The sequence below is a fragment of the Cynocephalus volans genome, chromosome X (assembly GCF_027409185.1).
Source record: "Cynocephalus volans isolate mCynVol1 chromosome X, mCynVol1.pri, whole genome shotgun sequence".
In the NCBI taxonomy this organism is placed as follows: domain Eukaryota; kingdom Metazoa; phylum Chordata; class Mammalia; order Dermoptera; family Cynocephalidae; genus Cynocephalus; species Cynocephalus volans.
Window position 1 is genome coordinate 169053735 of NC_084478.1, and position 16355 is coordinate 169070089.

A 16355-nucleotide genomic window follows, 5' to 3' on the forward strand; every position below is an offset into this window, starting at 1 on the left:
GGTGCAGCATCGATTCACACTTTCCAATCATGGGCCAAGTCTGGCGAGCTCCCTCGTGTCCCTCGATGTCAGGCATACCGGAAGCGATAAAGGAGGAGATGGCAAAGTCAGTGGCGTTGGTGACGTACCTCTCCTTTGCCATGCCCTCCTTCCCCTCGCCTCACATCAGGCCCCATCTCTTGCTGCCCTCGCTGCTGACTACCTTCCCCTCCTGGACACTTAGCCTCTTCCGTTCAACCACCTCCTTCCCGTTGTTTCAAAACAAGAGAGGATTTTTAATTTTTACCTTTGTAAGAGTGACGTGTGCACATGGTAAAAATAACCTGCAGACCTACGCGAAGGTACACAGTGGAAAGTGCCTCTCCCTCTTACCCTTCACCTGCAGTCTTCCACCCCAGTCCATTAACCAGGTTGCTCTGTATCCTTCCAAAGTCATGCCATGGAGATATAAGCAGGTAGGAATAGACATCCTTTTTTGCTTTGCACAAGCATAGCAAACTATATTTGCTGTCTTGCACCTTGCTTTTACACGACATACCTCAGAGCGTGTCCCATACAGTCACCATCTTGGGACTTTTTGGCCTGTGGTCTCATAGAAATATATATTAGTGTCCCAAAGTAGATGGTGACCACGACCAGGTGAGAACCACATGTGGAAAAGTCCTTAAGCCTAGCCTCAGTTGGATGGATTCTTAAGACAGCCCTGAGGATACAAAGGTAAGAGATAAGGATGAAAGTTAAAGGTACTGGCATTGAAATGACAGCACATACCATCATCATAACCTCTAGGGAAATGGTGTTAGAACAGAGCAATTTGAAGATGGCTTGGACTTCACAGGAGAAGTGATTGACTGCATTTTGCCCACAGAAACTGATGGGGAAGAGCAGAATGGGCACGACAGTGAGCAGGAAGGCTGTCACCCACACAACCAAAGCCATTAAAGTGCATACTCGAGAAGACATGACCAAGGTGTACCTGAGTGGATTTGAGATAGCCACGTTTCGGTCGTAAGCCATAATGGCCAGAAGGAAACACTCAGCCAGTGCCAAGAAGGCTCGGATGGCAAGCTGGGCAAAACAGGAGCTGTAGGAGATGGTGGGAGAGTTCTGCAGGGAGTGCGCCATGATCAGGGGTAAAGCACTGGTGGAGAACAGGAGATCCAGTAAAGACGAGTTACCAAGGAAGAAATACATTGGGGTGTGAAGCTGAGAACTGACTCCCACCAGGAAAACGATCATGCTGTTTCCTGCCAAAGTTAGTATGTAGAGAAACATCAGTGCCCAGAAAAGAACACTCTGGGATGTGGGGTGGTTGGACAGTCCCACGAGAACGAATTCGGTCACTTTGTTGTGGTTTCCAATTTCCTGGTAATTCATTTCGTCTATCCACAGCTACAGGTGGGGAGAGAAGTTAGACGAATCAGCTCTTTGCCAGCAAGGAATTCACCGAGTATACTATCAGGTTGCTTAAAGCACAGCAGCCCTTGACATAAGCTCACCTCTGAAGTTTTCAGCCCCTAACCTGCCAGCAGCTTCAGTGACCCACACCCGTGTCTGCATCCTCTGCGGGGAAAATAAAAAAGCAGTCCTCCAGGAAAAATGACCGGGACCCCTGGATTGTGTGAACACAGTATTGGAGGAAGAGAGAACAAAGGACCCACCCAGCCTTCTGGCCAGCAAGCCTCCCATGAGCTCCTGCTCCAAACTAAATGAGGCCTGACCACGAGAAGAAACCGGCTGCCTCTTCATTCAGGAGCAGGAGAATGACAGTGTAGCGGCACGGGGAAAGGTCCTCAGGACAATATTGGCTTGTACTCACTCGAAATCAACACTCAAGGTCCTAAGTCCCTTCCCACACTGGGGCTGAGACCAAAAGATCCACAATGCTTTCCTCCCACCTCTTCAACCAGCAGCTCGTCACTCCTCAAGGCAGAGAAGAAAGGAGAAAGGGAAGGTTGGAAAGTCAGCATCCTCTAGTACTTGTGAGAGATACAGATTCTCAGGCCCCACCCCAGACCTGCTGAGTGAGGAACTCTGGGAGTGGGGCCCACAAATCTGTTTTAACAAGCTCTGCAGGCGTCTGTAATGCATCTAAAGTTTGAGAACCACTGGTTCGAGAACAACTTGATCATTTCCTGCTGGTTTTCAGCTTTCATCCTAAAGTAGGAATGAGAGATGAAACACAGACAGCTTTTCAGATGCTTACTAATTGCAGGGTCCCTCCCAAAGAATTTCATAAAACTATTCAAACACACACACACACACACAAACACACACACACACACGCACACACACACACACACACACACACACACATTTTCAAACTGGCATCTAAAGATTTTCATCCGTTTCTATACTTGGAAAGATGTGATCTCTGTTTTCCTGTAAATATTCATAATTTAAAACCACCCCTTCCTGAATATTCCCTGGAAAGGCTCATTTACCCTCAGTAGTGTGCATACCTGGGTGTGAAGAGCAAACACAGATTTTCACGAGCCTCTGGTAGGGCTTGCTCCACAGCCAGTTCCTGGTGCAAAGGCTGCTGAGTGTGCTACAGCACAGAAAGGGTTCGTCATTTGGGAAGGTGGTCACTTCTTGCTGCCGTCAGGGCCAACTCCAATGTCATGCACATGTGCTTGAGTAAGTGGACTGACCTTGCTCTTCTGCAGACTCCACCTGGAGGTCAGAGGAAAGTGGCCTACGCTGCCTCTTTGCACGCAAAACTACCCCGCGCCACTGAGGCACTGTCAACACCACCTGCAAGAGAAAGGTCTCCACGTGCTCTTCACCGAGACTTCCATGAGTGACATGCATTTCCAAAAATGATATCCCAGCCCCACCTCCACCCCAGAGGGTGGAAGGCGGGATTGTCAGCAAATCGCGCCTGTGAGATGGGTGGAGCAGCTGACTCAAACGAGCCAAGCTTCTTCCAGCTCTGCAGCCAGGCCCCCTTCACGGAAGGAGCCCAAACACTCAGTGACGGTGCTGGACAGAATCAGACCAGAGCCCCTTCCTGCTGAGACTCTGAGCCAAGCTCTGTTTCCCCAAGGTTAAGTCGGCTTTGGGACGAACGCGGTGAGATGTTTGTAACTCTTGTCAGACGCTGACGTGTTTGCCCGATTTCAGGGACCCTTTGGACGGCCACGAAGTCTTCCCTTGCCTGCAGTGCTCACGTGCCGTCTCCCTCGTGGAGGAGAGAGCTGCCGTCTCAGCTCGGTGAGGCCTTGCCCTCAGTCAGAGGCCCGCGGGCCCAGCACTAGGGAGGTGAGGAGCTCGATGGAAGAGATTAAAACAGCATTAAGGACCTAAGAACTGTGCACAGCAACAACCCATGAATTATTTCCTGATGCCTTCTTCAGAGACTGGGGGCTGAACAGCAATTGGCTTCTGCTTCTGAAAAGCAGGCCATAGAGTGGAAAGTGAACACGTGGGCAGAGATGAGGATTTCTTCTTTCCCAGGAGTGGAGGCTAAATTTTACTCCTTTTCCATAAATACCGACGTTTCCTAGCTACTTGATCCCCAGTTTCTGAGGCCCACCAGGGATAGGTGCAGAGGGCATCTCCGGAAGCACAAGATTGCCAAGGATTGCAGAGGCCTGAGCTTTGCCAAGAAAGCCGCCTGAATCTGGGTTATCTGATAGCCCTGCACTGTTACCCCATTGCCCATGACTCCGGGATGCAGTGAAGCCAGGATGGGTAATATAAAAGCCCAGTCCTCTTGCTAGGGACGCACAAGGGTCAGCTCTACCCGGAACGACTCCAGCTAGACTCACACTCTAGGAAGAGTCATGTGGCTTGCAAGGTGGCTCCGGAAAGTAATTCCGACTTTGCAGTCTGCGTTTGGGTTGAGTAGGGGAGAGCTGCCTTGGGGGTTAGCTCTGCGGGCCTTATGAAGCCGACAGAGACTGAGGAAATCCAAAAGGATCTTGGCAAGAAAGCCTCAGGGGAAACAATTAGAGGTGTGCACCAACCATATATATCACTGAGGCTGTGAGTGGCCTCTGTGGGCAGCCACACTTGTAAACATGGAGCAAACACACTTACTCCTTGAGCCGGAGAATTACAGCAAATAAGTTCATGCTACCGCCCCACAGCCCAATGCACGGGCTTCTGCCTTTTCTATTCCAGGCTCTGTGCTGGCAGCTGCCAGGGAGGCAAAGGTCAGCAGGAGTGCACAGACTAATAGGAGAACGAAGAGACATATCCGAAGCAGACATTAAGAATTCAGCTTTAGAACTAAGTCTGTTTACAACGCTTAGAATTAGAATTCAGCTGCTTAGAAGGAAAACTGAGGGCAAGACTTGACCGAGGATGAACTTGACCTGGAGCCAGACAGATCTCCAGAGGTCTAAGCTCAACTCCACCCTTTCCTGGCTGTGTAATTTTGGGTGAGCTATGACACTTAACCTCTCTCAGCTTTAGATTTGTTTTCTCTTTGACATGGAGCGAATAATAGCAGCTACCTCACTTCATGGTTTGGAGGAGGAACTGAGAGAATATACGTATAACTAGTCTGTAAGTGCAGGCGTCCATGCGGGAAAAACCCCAACACTCCCCTACTCCCGTGAGTGCGGGCTCACCCTGTGGGTCCCAGGACATGAGGATCAGAGCACGGTGGTCCTGTATCAGCACTTCCTGGGGGTTATCAGTCTAGGCCAGTAGGGCTTCTTCGTCTCCCCTTAAGTGCAGTCCCACCATGTTTCCCATGGACGTTGGATGTAATTCAGTGAAATAAGTCCTGGGAAATATGAATTAAATAATAGCTAACGTGATCATGAAAATTTTAGTGTTGAAGAAGAAATAGGAATGCTGATCAATGAAACAGAATTAAGAATCCAGAAGTAGATTTTTTTAATTCATATGGAAATTTAGTGTCTGATAAGGGAGAAATTTAACATTTGTTAAATTTGATAAAGACGACATTCAATAAATGGTGTTGTGGACAACTGGCTATCATGAAAATATGCACCACACGAAAGTGGATCCCCACCTTACTCCTTTCACCAAAATCAGTCTCAGGGGATCAAAGAGTAAACGTAGACAAACGAAACACTAAAACATCTAGAAAGACACACGGGTGGATATTTTCATCTTCTGGAGTGCTGAAAACATTTCTGAGCGCAGGATGTGAGGCTAGAAGCACTGCCGTGCTGTTGATGATGGTGTGCATTGGAGCAGCATCTTTGGAGGGCAAGTTTGCTGCACTTTAAAGTGTGCACGCCCGGGGAGTAATTGCAGTTGCAGGTGGTGGGCACACTGATAGCACTGATCTGCTCGCCGCATCGTGGGCACAGCTGCTGACGGTCAGCTCTGTGCCACATGAATATGCATAATCAATAAAAGTTTTTCAGATTAAAAAAAACAAAAAAACAAAATGTGCACACCGAGCTCACAAATGGGACGGGAGGAAAGATCCAGATGTCCAGAGAATCTGCTCTGGCCAGAGGAGAAAGTACTGAAGGAAAGGAAAAGACAGGCAGACATGCTAAACAGCGATTTCTGCATCTCAATTGAGAGGCTTCCTGTTATCTCACCCTGTGGGCTGCAGAGACAGCAAGTCCTGACTGTGGAACAGCCCAAGCCTCAGGGAACCTGAAGCCATGTTAGCAAAAGTTGGCTTCTCTCCCAAACCCACACTCAGTGTCTGTCCCGTTGGGAAATCCTTTCCTGGACATAAATGCTCACGTCTGGGAGACACCGTCCTTCACCCCCAAGGCCATATGAGCACCTTTTGCCTTCTTTATTCATTCATTCCATGAATATTTATTTAGCATCTATGAAGTGCCAGGCACCTTGCCAGGCTCTAGGGGCCCATCTGTCACCACACAATAAATGCTCATTCCGGAAGTGAGAGCTCATAGGCTGAAGAGGATGTGCAGAAAGACTGAGACTGAGTGGAAGGATGACGTTATCTGTTCGCAGGTCAACCTCGGGTAGGTCATTTCCTTATTCTCAGGCTGGTTTTCCATGCCGTGTCCCTCCTTTGTTGTTTTTCCATTTAGTGGCCTGGGATATGACTGGGAATAAGGGTAGGGTGACACTGAGGCAGCTTTTACCACTGAGACCACACCACAGGGGGACGGCGCAGAAAGGAGCTAGACAGACCGGGGTCTCCATTGACTACTGCATCTTGAGATGGATGTCATGTACTTCACGTGACATCCATTTGCCAGCATCTCCTCCAATTTGTCTCCTTAGCAAGCACTGCATGGAGACCACATTCAGAAGGCCCTTCTGGCTGTCTCTTAGTGGATATTTGAGACACAGAGAGAGTCCCGGGAATGTTGTATAACAGGAGGATTTTCAAGTTACCCCACACCTGGACTGGAAGCTGTTGGCCATCTTTGCAGCCCTTTTAACAGAAGGTGCAGATGAAACGTCTTCAGAGCAAAGGAAGAGCAAAGCACATCCACAGGGATGAAAGACAGGGAAGGGGGCAGTCCTGATGGTGTCTGAGTCTCTGGTTCCACTTTGCTCCTATCTGAGTTTCTGGGAGACAACTACCCCACCCCCACCCCCACCCCCTACCCCCAACCTGGTACTCATATAACAAGCTCCCATGGTTTCCTGGGCTACTTGGAATTGGTTTCTGCTCCTTTGGGGTTTTTGTTATTTTACTTCTCAAAATACATTGTACTTGATTTTCATGCCCCTTTACCCGTTTCTCTCCACCCCTCTCCGGTCCCCGCTGTCGTAAGTGTGCACTTGACTTAAATAGTTCAAGGAATTTTTGTGGTTATTCCGTCCGGTTTCTGCTACTTTTGACCAATAGAACCCTAATGGTAGATCTGCTTGCTCATGTTACAGAAGAAGCTCGGTGTCTACCTGTATTGGGAGTTAAGAGGGCTCCATCAGACACTCTGTGCTCCAATCTTCCAGGCGGGATGAAGAGAGACAGAAAAAGGTTAGACTGTCTGGCGTCAACTTTGCCATCTGAGAGATCTGGTTAACTGTGAAGAGCCCAAGATGATGGCAGCAGAGAGGTTCTTTTTCTGTCTTGGGGTGGCAGCAGTGCCCCCTGACCTCTAGCTGGCACATTTTCCCTCAGAGAGCCAGTCCATGGCAGTGCCCAGCTCTTTCCCTGGAGTCTCAGCACCTAAGGGAAGAAAGCAAGGGGGCACCTGCCTGGTGAGCCTAAAACTCTGACACGTACCTACCTTCAGGCAATTCTGACTTTGCAATTCTTTGTGGTCACCCCAAATACTAGAAAATGAAATTAACCTGCCAGTCTGTAGCTACCCTTTTCAACACACAGAGAACCTGTAATTACTGAACTCAAGTGAGAAAAGCACGGCCAACCAGATTGCTTCGTCACGTTTTCACCCAACACATGAGACGGTTCCACTGAGCAGAGCTCAGTGTCCAGGTACGGGGGTGTCTGTGGCCTCCTCCCCACGGGCAATGTGGTGAAGGGGGCGGGGCAGAGTTCACCGTGGGGCAGAAGTGCCAGCTAAGAAACCAAAGAAGTCCTGAGGCCCCAATCAGGACTTTCCCTTTCAAAGAGTCCAGATAGTTAATAGGATGCACACAAACATCCACGCCGGCCCTACAGACACCGAACTTAGGAGACAAGCCAACGTCCAGGCCCAGCACCATGATGTTCCCAGAACTCGGTTCTGTGTTGCCCCCAATCCTATCAGAGTCCATGGTCTCTAACTGGGATCTAACTGGTATCCAACTGGAGCCAGATGCAGAAAACCGGGATAATTTTGAGAGTGGCGGTCCCCGAGCTGTCACTGCTGAGAGAGCCCCGCAGTCACCATGGCTGCTCTCTCCGTTCCAACAGAAGAGCTTCTGTTTTCGAAACTGTGGCCAAGAGCAGAGGGGGCCAGAGGGCAGGAAAGAGGAAGAGAAAAGTGGAGCGGCTAGAAAACTGCCACACGCCCACCTTGGTGTCGGCAGCCCCTCTGGTGGCGGAGGCAGAGGCAGAAACGGCTGGAATGATTCAGAGGAGATTGCGAGTGATCCTAAGCTCCAGCAGAGTTGTCTGGGGTCCTGTTTTCTGCTTTGGGGTGTGGGCCTTGTCCCTGCCACCGCCTAGAGCCCATCACCCAGCACTGTGCTGGCCCTGCAAGGGACGGTCACTTGTCATATGGTAGCCGGTCTCGCTTTCAGCAGGATCTTCTCTCTGTCTCAGTCTCTCTCTTTCTCTCTTTATTTCCTTTCCTTTCCTTCCTTCCTTCCTTCCTTCCTTCCTTCCTTCCTTCCTTCCTTCCTTCCTTCCTTCCTTTCCCTCCTTCCTTCCTTCCTTCTTTCCTTCCTTTCCCTCCTTCCTTTCCTTCCTTCTTTCATTCCTTCCTTCCTTCCTTCAATCCTTCCTTCCTCCTTCCTTCCTTTCGTTCCTTCCTTCCTTCCTTCCTTTCCTTCCTTCCTTCCTTCCTTCCTTCCTTCCTTCCTTCCTTCCTTCCTTCCTTCCTTCCTTCCTTCCTTCCTTCCTTCCTTCCTTCCTTCCTTCCTTCCTCCCTTCCATTTCTGTGTATCTATCCATCGTTCTTTCCTTTTCTGTTTTTCTTCATTGTCTTTTTTCTTTCTTTGTTTCTGTGTGTCTTCCTGCCTGTCTTTTTTCTCTCTCTTTGCCTTTCTTTCTTTAAAAAAGGAAAAAGAAAAGAAAAAGAATGTAACTTCCAGGATGTGGCAATGGCTTTGACCTTGGCGCTGGTATTCCTAGAAAGGGCAAGGGCATCTGGGAGGCTTTTCTGAACAATAGGACCTGGCGTCTGCAACTGGTAGGTGAGGCAGCTTTATGAATGCAGGTGACACATGAATATAGGAATGCATGGGACGACGGAGCTTACTGGTCTGCACGGAAGCAACTGTGGCCCTACTCTACCGAGATGTGGACCGTGGTACAGGGTGGACACTGGGCTACACCTAGATCAGGAGTTGTCAGGGTGTGGATATGCTGGCCTTGGGGAGACGTAGGCATGAGACAGGAGGTTAGGTCAGCTGAGGAGCAGCATTCTCAAGGTTCCATAGCTCTTATTCCCCAGGTCACTCAGAGAAGGAAGCCACTTCGATGACTCTGATTTTGCATATTAACAAGGGAGGCCCTGAGAGCCTCCTAGTTGTTACAAAGAACCAGGGAATCTCAGTGGGGGGTGTGGGCGGGTGTCGGTTCCAATGCCCCAATCTCAGGCTCCATTGCCCACTTTGAGCTTCTCTCTAGCAAGGACTGGTCCCTGGATTCGACCCCAGCCAAACCTGTATGTTACCTGCCTCTCAAATCAGCCTGAGGCTGATTCACGTAATGGTAATTAATTCTACAATGGGGACTGCAGATTTAGCAGATCTGACTGAAATAACATTGTCAGGACCTAAACTGTATCCAAGGTTTGCGAACGAAACACAAGTCATCGGGATTGGGATTTGGGTCCAGCTGTGTGACCTGGGGAAGGCACGCCCCTCAGTGCAGGGATCCCAGTACGGCCTCCTTCCTGACCTCTCCTAGGACTTTCTCAGTCCTGCCTTCACTGCTACTTAACGCAAGTCACAGGCCGTGGCAACTCCTCTAAGGACACTCCCTTCCTAACAACCATCAGCTATACTTCCGAGGGCTGCTCCCTGTGGTCCAAACAGGCTGGAAAGACACCATCTGGGTCCTGGGAAGTGGTGCTGCCAGGTCCAGGCCCCGTGGCCCTGCCCCTGCTGCCCTGAGGATGGGCTGTTCATCGCTCTTGGGTTCTCATCAACAGCAGACGGTACCAGAACAATCTCCCACAGGGCTGCTGCCTGTATTTCTCCTTCAGCTACTGGATCTGCCCCTTCCAGGTAACCCTGGGCCTCTTCTCCATGGGTGCTCAGGGACATAAGAAACGAGCAGGGAAGAACACGCTGGCAGTCTCCACAGCCTGGCAGCTGCTCTGTGCTGTACCCCAGGATGTGCTTTGTACCATGGAACGTAAGAAGGAAACACAGGAAGCCACTTCAGCATCGAAGTCATAAAAGACTGATTACATGACAGTGCATTTTGGTCACATTTTATTTATGTTTCTTTCTGTGTGTATGTGTCTGAGCATGCGTATATGCATGAGCGGGTAAGAGTGTACCTCAGAAAGTTCGTGGAAAGGTTTGCATTGTATTTTAATTCTACTTTTCCACAGACTTTTTGAAGAACCTCATAAATGTGTGAGTGTGAGCACACGTATGCATGTGTGTGAGCGTGTGTGCGTGTGTGAGTGCATGTCCTTTTGTGTGTGTGTGTGTGCCTGTGTGTGAGTGTGTGTCCATGTGTGCGAGTGCGTGTCCATGTGTGTGAGTGCATGTCCATGTGTGTGCACGTGTCCATGTGTGTGCACGCATGTGCCTGTGTGAGCATGTGTGTGTGTGTGAGTGCATGTCCATGTGTGTGCACGTGTGTGCCTGTGTGTGAGTGCATGTCCATGTGTGTGAGTGCATGTCCATGTGTGTCCACGTCTCCATGTGTGCGTGCGTGTGCCTGTGTGTGAGTGTGTGTCCATGAATGTGCACGTTTCCATGTCTGTGAGTGTTTGTCCATGTGTGTGCACGTGTCCATGTGTGTGCGTGTGTGCGTGCGTGCATGCCCATGTGTGTGCACGTGTCCATGTGTGTGCACGCTTGTGCCTGTGTGTGCACGTGTCCATGTGTGTGCATGTGTGCATGTGTGTAAGCGCCTGTGTGTGAGCGCATGTGTGTGTATGTGAGCGCGTGAATCTGAGTTTCTATGCACAGGACAAAGTGGGGAGCAAACGCCCCTCACTGCTAAGAAGGGTTCTCCAGGGAGTGTAGAGAAGGACTGAGGGAGCAGAAACTTTCACTCCGACTGTCACTTTTGAAGTGCTTGGATCGTGTGTGACTTCTACTCTTGCTTCCGTGTTTTCTGTATTTTCAAGGTTTAAGGACCAAATAAACAAAGAAATCCCCACATTTCTGCAGCATTCTCATGGGGGGACAGAGTGCAAGCGTCCGAGGAAGACAAACACGAGCCCAGCAAGCACGTTCTCACCCACAGACAGAATTTTCAAGGGAGAGCACAAGGGGCTCGTGGGAAGGCTGAGCACGGAGGGTGGGAAGATGGGCTGGGTCACGGGAGGGGTTGAGCGCCAGCTGTGGGGCCTCTGTCTGAAGGGAAGCTGGCCACCCTGCTCTCTGCCAGTCCTGCCAGCCGTGGCTCCCATGACCAAGGGTGGGGGAGATGGCAGAGGGGAAAGCCCGGGTTTGGGCTCCGTCAGGACAGGGGGCTTCAGGCAGGGGCTTACTGTGATTTCTGGGGAGAGGCCAGGGGTGGGGACAGGAGCAGGGCACGGGCCACCCAGGGAAGAAGACTTTGTGACCATCTGCTCTGACGTGAGGAGTGGGCACGTCGCCCCTAGGGACCTGCTCAGCTCAAAGACTCCCGGTGTCTGTTAGGTACGTGACACTTAGTGCAACTTGCAACCAGAGCTGTCTTCAGACTGGGTTTTCTGGTTTCACCGAACGCGCTTTGAGCCTCAGTGGTCCCCATAGAAATGGCAGGTCGCTAAGCAGCGAGCCCCTTTAAGGGGCAACTGGGCTTCCACAGGGCCGTGAACGCCTGTTGACTATTGATTTGCTTCATCTGCAGGATCTTTAGAAACTTTCTCCTCGTCTCCACTGCTGTGATGGAGGGATGCACGGGAAGAACCTGGAGGCTCATCGCAGGGTTGCTCCTTGTAACTCGGGTGCTGCCGAGGGAAGGAAGAAGCAACGCGTCCCCCGGAGTCTGGGAAGCTGACCAGCCGACGGCGTGGACGGCCGGCGCTCGACCCCGCGGCCCTGAGAAAACGTCCTCCCCGACTGTCCTGACTGTCCTAACTGTCCCGTTCGCGCCGACCCTGTGAGCCGCCCACCCCTGTGCCCCCTGCTTTGCTCACTCGAGGCCCGCACACTGCTGGCTGCAGAGGATGCACAAATGAGCCACGAGCCCTCATGCGTCCTCTAACTGCGCCAGCCACTGTGGAAGGGGCTGAGGGCAGACGCTTCTCGTCCCCGTGGAGCTCATAGGCTGTTGGGGAACACCGAGAATAAGCCAAGAATTACAGCCTCGGTGGTGCATAATATGACGGCTGAAGCCCAGGGTGCTGTGGGGACACAGGAAAGGGGCTAGCCCACCTAGGGCGTCAGGGGAGGGGTCTGGAAAGGGGTGGCACAAAGGCCGGGCCTCCCTGCAGCTGAGGCGTGCAGGCACAGGAGGGGCAGCAGCTCGTGCCGGCTCTGCCCCCTTCCTCTCCAGCACCCGCTTCACAGCCCTCGGCTGCAGGTAGCAACGTTGCAAGTGCCTGAGATGAACTGGCCAGAGCTCACGCCCTGCAGGAATTCCCTAGAGCAGCAGTGATCCTGCAGACCCCGTCTCCATCAAACTCCAGACCCCCACCGCAGACAACGCTGCAAGCGCAGGACGGCTCTGGCAGGAGGGTTGTCTTCAGGGCCTGTGAAAATCAACTGCACGTTTACAACTCGCTCGTCTTGGTTCGTTTCTGTAAGAGCACAGCCGGGGAACTAAAGCAGCATCTCACCAGCCGTTCTTTGTTCTCAGTGAACAGAGGGAGGAATTCAGGAGGCTAATTGGATGGAGGTGAGGGCCGAGCCTGGGGAAGGAGCTGGCAGGGCCTGGTGAGCCGGGTGCGCTCCCGTCCATGCGTGGAAAGGGCTCCAGGGTTTCCTGTGACTTGGACAATTGCTAGAAAGCTGTCCTTTCCAGCCAGCAGTCCTGCGGCAGAGAACACAGGATGGACACGTGCTGGAAAAACCACACCCTAGGCTCTGAGTTTATCATCTTGGGCTTTGGAGACCTGGCCCAGCTGCAAATCCCCCTTTTTGGACTCTTTCTAATCCTGCATCTTGTCACCCTAGCGGGGCACATGACTATTGTGCTCGTCACCCTCACGGACTCCTGTCTCCAGACCCCCATGTATTTCTTCCTTCGAAACCTGTCCACCATTGAAACTGGCTATGTACTGTTCATTGTCCCCAACATGCTGGTCAACTTCCTGTCTGGGAACCAGCGGATGCCCTTCCTGGGCTGTGCCCTGCAGATGCAACTCTTCGTCGCCCTTGGTGGGGCAGAGTGTTTCCTCCTGGCCGCCATGGCCTATGACCACTTCGTGGCCGTCTGCCACCCCCTGCGCTACACAATCATTATCACCAGGGCCCTGTGCCTGCACATGCTGTCTCTGGCATGTGTCGGCAGCTTTGCCCTCTCACTCACCCTCACCACGCTGATATTCCTCCGGCCCTTCTGCCAGGCCCGTGAGGTCGACCATTTCTTCTGCAACATCCCTGCGGTGCTATTCCTGGCCTGCGCAGACACGCGAGCCAACGAGATGGCAGTCTTCCTCGTGTCTGCACGCTCGTCCTGCTGCTCCCGTCCATGCTCATCGTGCTGTCCTACGGATTCATTATCAGCGCCGTCCTCAGCATCCACTCTGCTGAGGGCAGGAGCAAAGCCTTCTCCACCTGTGCTGGGCACCTGCTGGTCTCTCTCCTGCACTATGGCTGTGCAATATTCATCTACATTTGCCCCACTCATGCTACACCCAAGGACAGGACAAAATCGTGTCCTTGACCTACACCAACGTCACCCCCATGCTCTACCCTGTGATCTACAGCCTGAGGAACAAGGAAGTCAAGGGAGCCCTCAGGAGCCTCCTGGGGTGCCACAGCAGCTGAAGAGCAGCAGCAGGTGACCCCTGCACCAGGTGACCCCGGCCCCAGGTGACCCTGGCTCCAGGTGACGGGGAAGGCAAGGCGCGGCCACCAGGACTAGCCCGGCCCCCTTCAAGAGCCCCGTCAGTCCTCAGGTCATGCACCCTGTGGCCCGTCCTCCCCTTGAGTGCTTGGCCATGGTTCTCAGCACACCAGAACTCGCTGCGCCCTTTTCTGTGGTCAGACAGAAGGGAAGAATCCTGAGGTTTTCTGAGACAGGGCAGTTCTGCAGTGTCCACCCCGTCAGGAGCAATTCCAGGACCACCTGGAGCACTGCCAGCCATGTGGACAGGCAGAAGGACGTGACATGACCCGAACAAAACGTGAAGCCAGCCACCTCTCTGGCCAAAACGCCAGCGGGGACAGAAATACAAGGAGCTCCCAGATCCAAACTAGGTAAAGTTTGGATGCAAAGGCTGAGCCGGCCCAGACACGGAATTCCTGCATCACTAGAAAGTGACCTGGAGGTCAGCTGAGATGCAACAGTGCACACCGAAGTGGCAGCATTAGCGTTAGCAGCGGCAGCACTGAAGGGCCTGTGACCTGCCCACACCACACTGCACCCTGCACACGCTCACCATCCTCACTGAGGCGTTTCAGGATCTGCCCTGTTCCTAAGCTTCCGGGCCAGCTCACGCCTCCTCGTCCTTTGAATCCCACTTATAGGCCACTTGCTCCCGAATCCGTGCAGACGGCCCTTCACGGACACGCCAGGGGGGGAGGTGCCCCTCCTCCACGGCTCCATGTGCGTGTGCTTCATCCACTACCCCCAACTGGCCTGGAGCCTCCTTAAAGGCAAGAACTGTCATGACTCTCTGTCACCCCAGCACCTGGCACATAACAGGTGCTCAACAAATGGTAACTGACCTGAACTGTGAACCCCCCTTGGTTCTGGCACAGAGATACCTTTGGATCCCAGCTGCTGATGCACTGAAAACTTTCAATATCCTCCTGGGCCGAGACCTCTGCGATTCGGGGATGAAGGTCGGGTGTAGTGATCTGGAGAAAGTGTTTGCTCACCCCACTCCCACCCCACAGGCTGGGTAAGTGCCAGGGAGCCCTGTGGTCCACTCCACCATAGCACTTCGCAGGAAATATTTCTTAAATGAACGCGTGAATGAATGAATGAGGGCCTCGTGTGTACCAGACACTGGGCCTAGCCCAGAAAAGCTTAAGACAAGGTCCCTGCCTTCAAGAAGCTCACAAATTAGCCCGGGCCATTAGGCACTAAAACAATGCTTACTTGCTAGTCATTCCTAGGGAGGGCTGAATCATCCCCAGCACAAAACCTAGGAGCACCCACACACTATTGAAAGGGTCAAGAAGGAGGGAGCCGAGGGCCCCGACAGACCCTCCACTGAGCAACTAAACCGACACCAAGACCACCTCCCTCTGGACTTCGTGTTCAATCAATGACACATTTCCTTATGATGTGAACCCAAAAAGCATTCCTAAATGAGGCATAAAAAACAAAAACAAAAACGTAAGCGTTAGCTACTTCCAGGCTTGCCCACTCCCCTCAGTTCACTGCTCCTAGCACGTCCCTCATCGTGCCTCGGCGAGGACCCCGCCCTCGGAGCCACCAGAGGGGCGCTCCTAGATAGGAGTGGCCAATCTTGAAGGGTAGGAACCATGTGGGCCCTTTATCCTAGTGCCCAGCCCTGCCTGCTCTCTGGTCACTTACAAGGCCACAGCAAGTCACTGAAAGAAGAGGACAGCTATGGAAAAGAATCCATGACACGCTCCACCCGAGAGCTCACACACTAGTGTGGGAGACAGACCAGCAAATTCCTGGAGACAGCCCAGTGCTATCAATGCTACGCCCAAACATAGGCCCAGGTGCTATCACCTGGGGCAATACTGTCCCACACCTGCTGGGATTGTGGGGAGGGTTGCATGGGATGATTCACGGAGAGTGACACATGGCCCAGAGTCAAGCACGCAGGTGCCAAACTAGTGGCAGTGGGGATTGGCCGAAGTTCAGGGCAGCACCGAGCCCTTCCACGTTGCCCTCCCCCATCATGCTGCACTTGCCCTCAGGGCTGGACAATGCTGCAACCCGGTTGGGGGGGCGGCAAGAGGGACACCAAGCCCTTGTAGCTTGCAGTGAGCACCCCTTTATTGGAGCAAGCTTAGGCGGGTGCCTCTTCCTCTCCCACCTTGAGAAACATTAACTCCCACTGCTCACATCCCTAAATCCTCCCCTACTTTCAAAATAAACTAGCAAAATGCTGACAGCTGTTGAATCTGGATGAAGGGTACCTTTGTTTTTCAATATTATTCTTACTGTTGTGTAGATACGTAATTTCCACAATAAAATGTTTTAAAGATTAAAGACTACTGATTGGTCCCCCTTGCCCAGGCAGCCCCCTCCTTAGAATGCCATCTCCCATATCCCCATTCGCGTGCGCACGGGCACACGCACACACACATGCACACACACGCACGCACATGCACACACACGCATGCACACACACGCACACACACGCACACATACCCGCACACACACGCACACAAGCACGCACGCACACATGCACACGTACACGCGCACGCGCACACATGTGGCCTTTGGGGAAGCACAGGCAGTGGGTCAGGCCACTCCCAGGCCGTGGGTGGGTGTCTGGCAGCACAGGGGACCGAAGGGAGGGGGGAAGGTCACTTCCCAGTCGTGGGTG

General features: G+C 52.4%; 1 protein-coding gene and 1 pseudogene across 1 annotated transcript; one reads left to right on the forward strand and one right to left on the reverse strand.

Moving 5' to 3' along the window:
* Window positions 1-525: 525 nt before the first annotated feature.
* LOC134368555 (olfactory receptor 13H1-like) lies at window positions 526-12613 on the reverse strand. The gene is made up of 4 exons (XM_063084988.1): window positions 12492-12613; window positions 12088-12254; window positions 11850-11980; window positions 526-1392 (listed from the first exon to the last, which is right to left on the reverse strand). The coding sequence occupies exons 1-4, from the start codon at window positions 12611-12613 to the stop codon at window positions 526-528; spliced, it is 1287 nt and encodes a 428-aa protein (XP_062941058.1).
* Window positions 12614-12704: 91 nt separating this feature from the next.
* Window positions 12705-13644, forward strand: LOC134368556 (olfactory receptor 10R2-like; annotated as a pseudogene).
* The last annotated feature ends 2711 nt before the right edge of the window (window positions 13645-16355 follow it).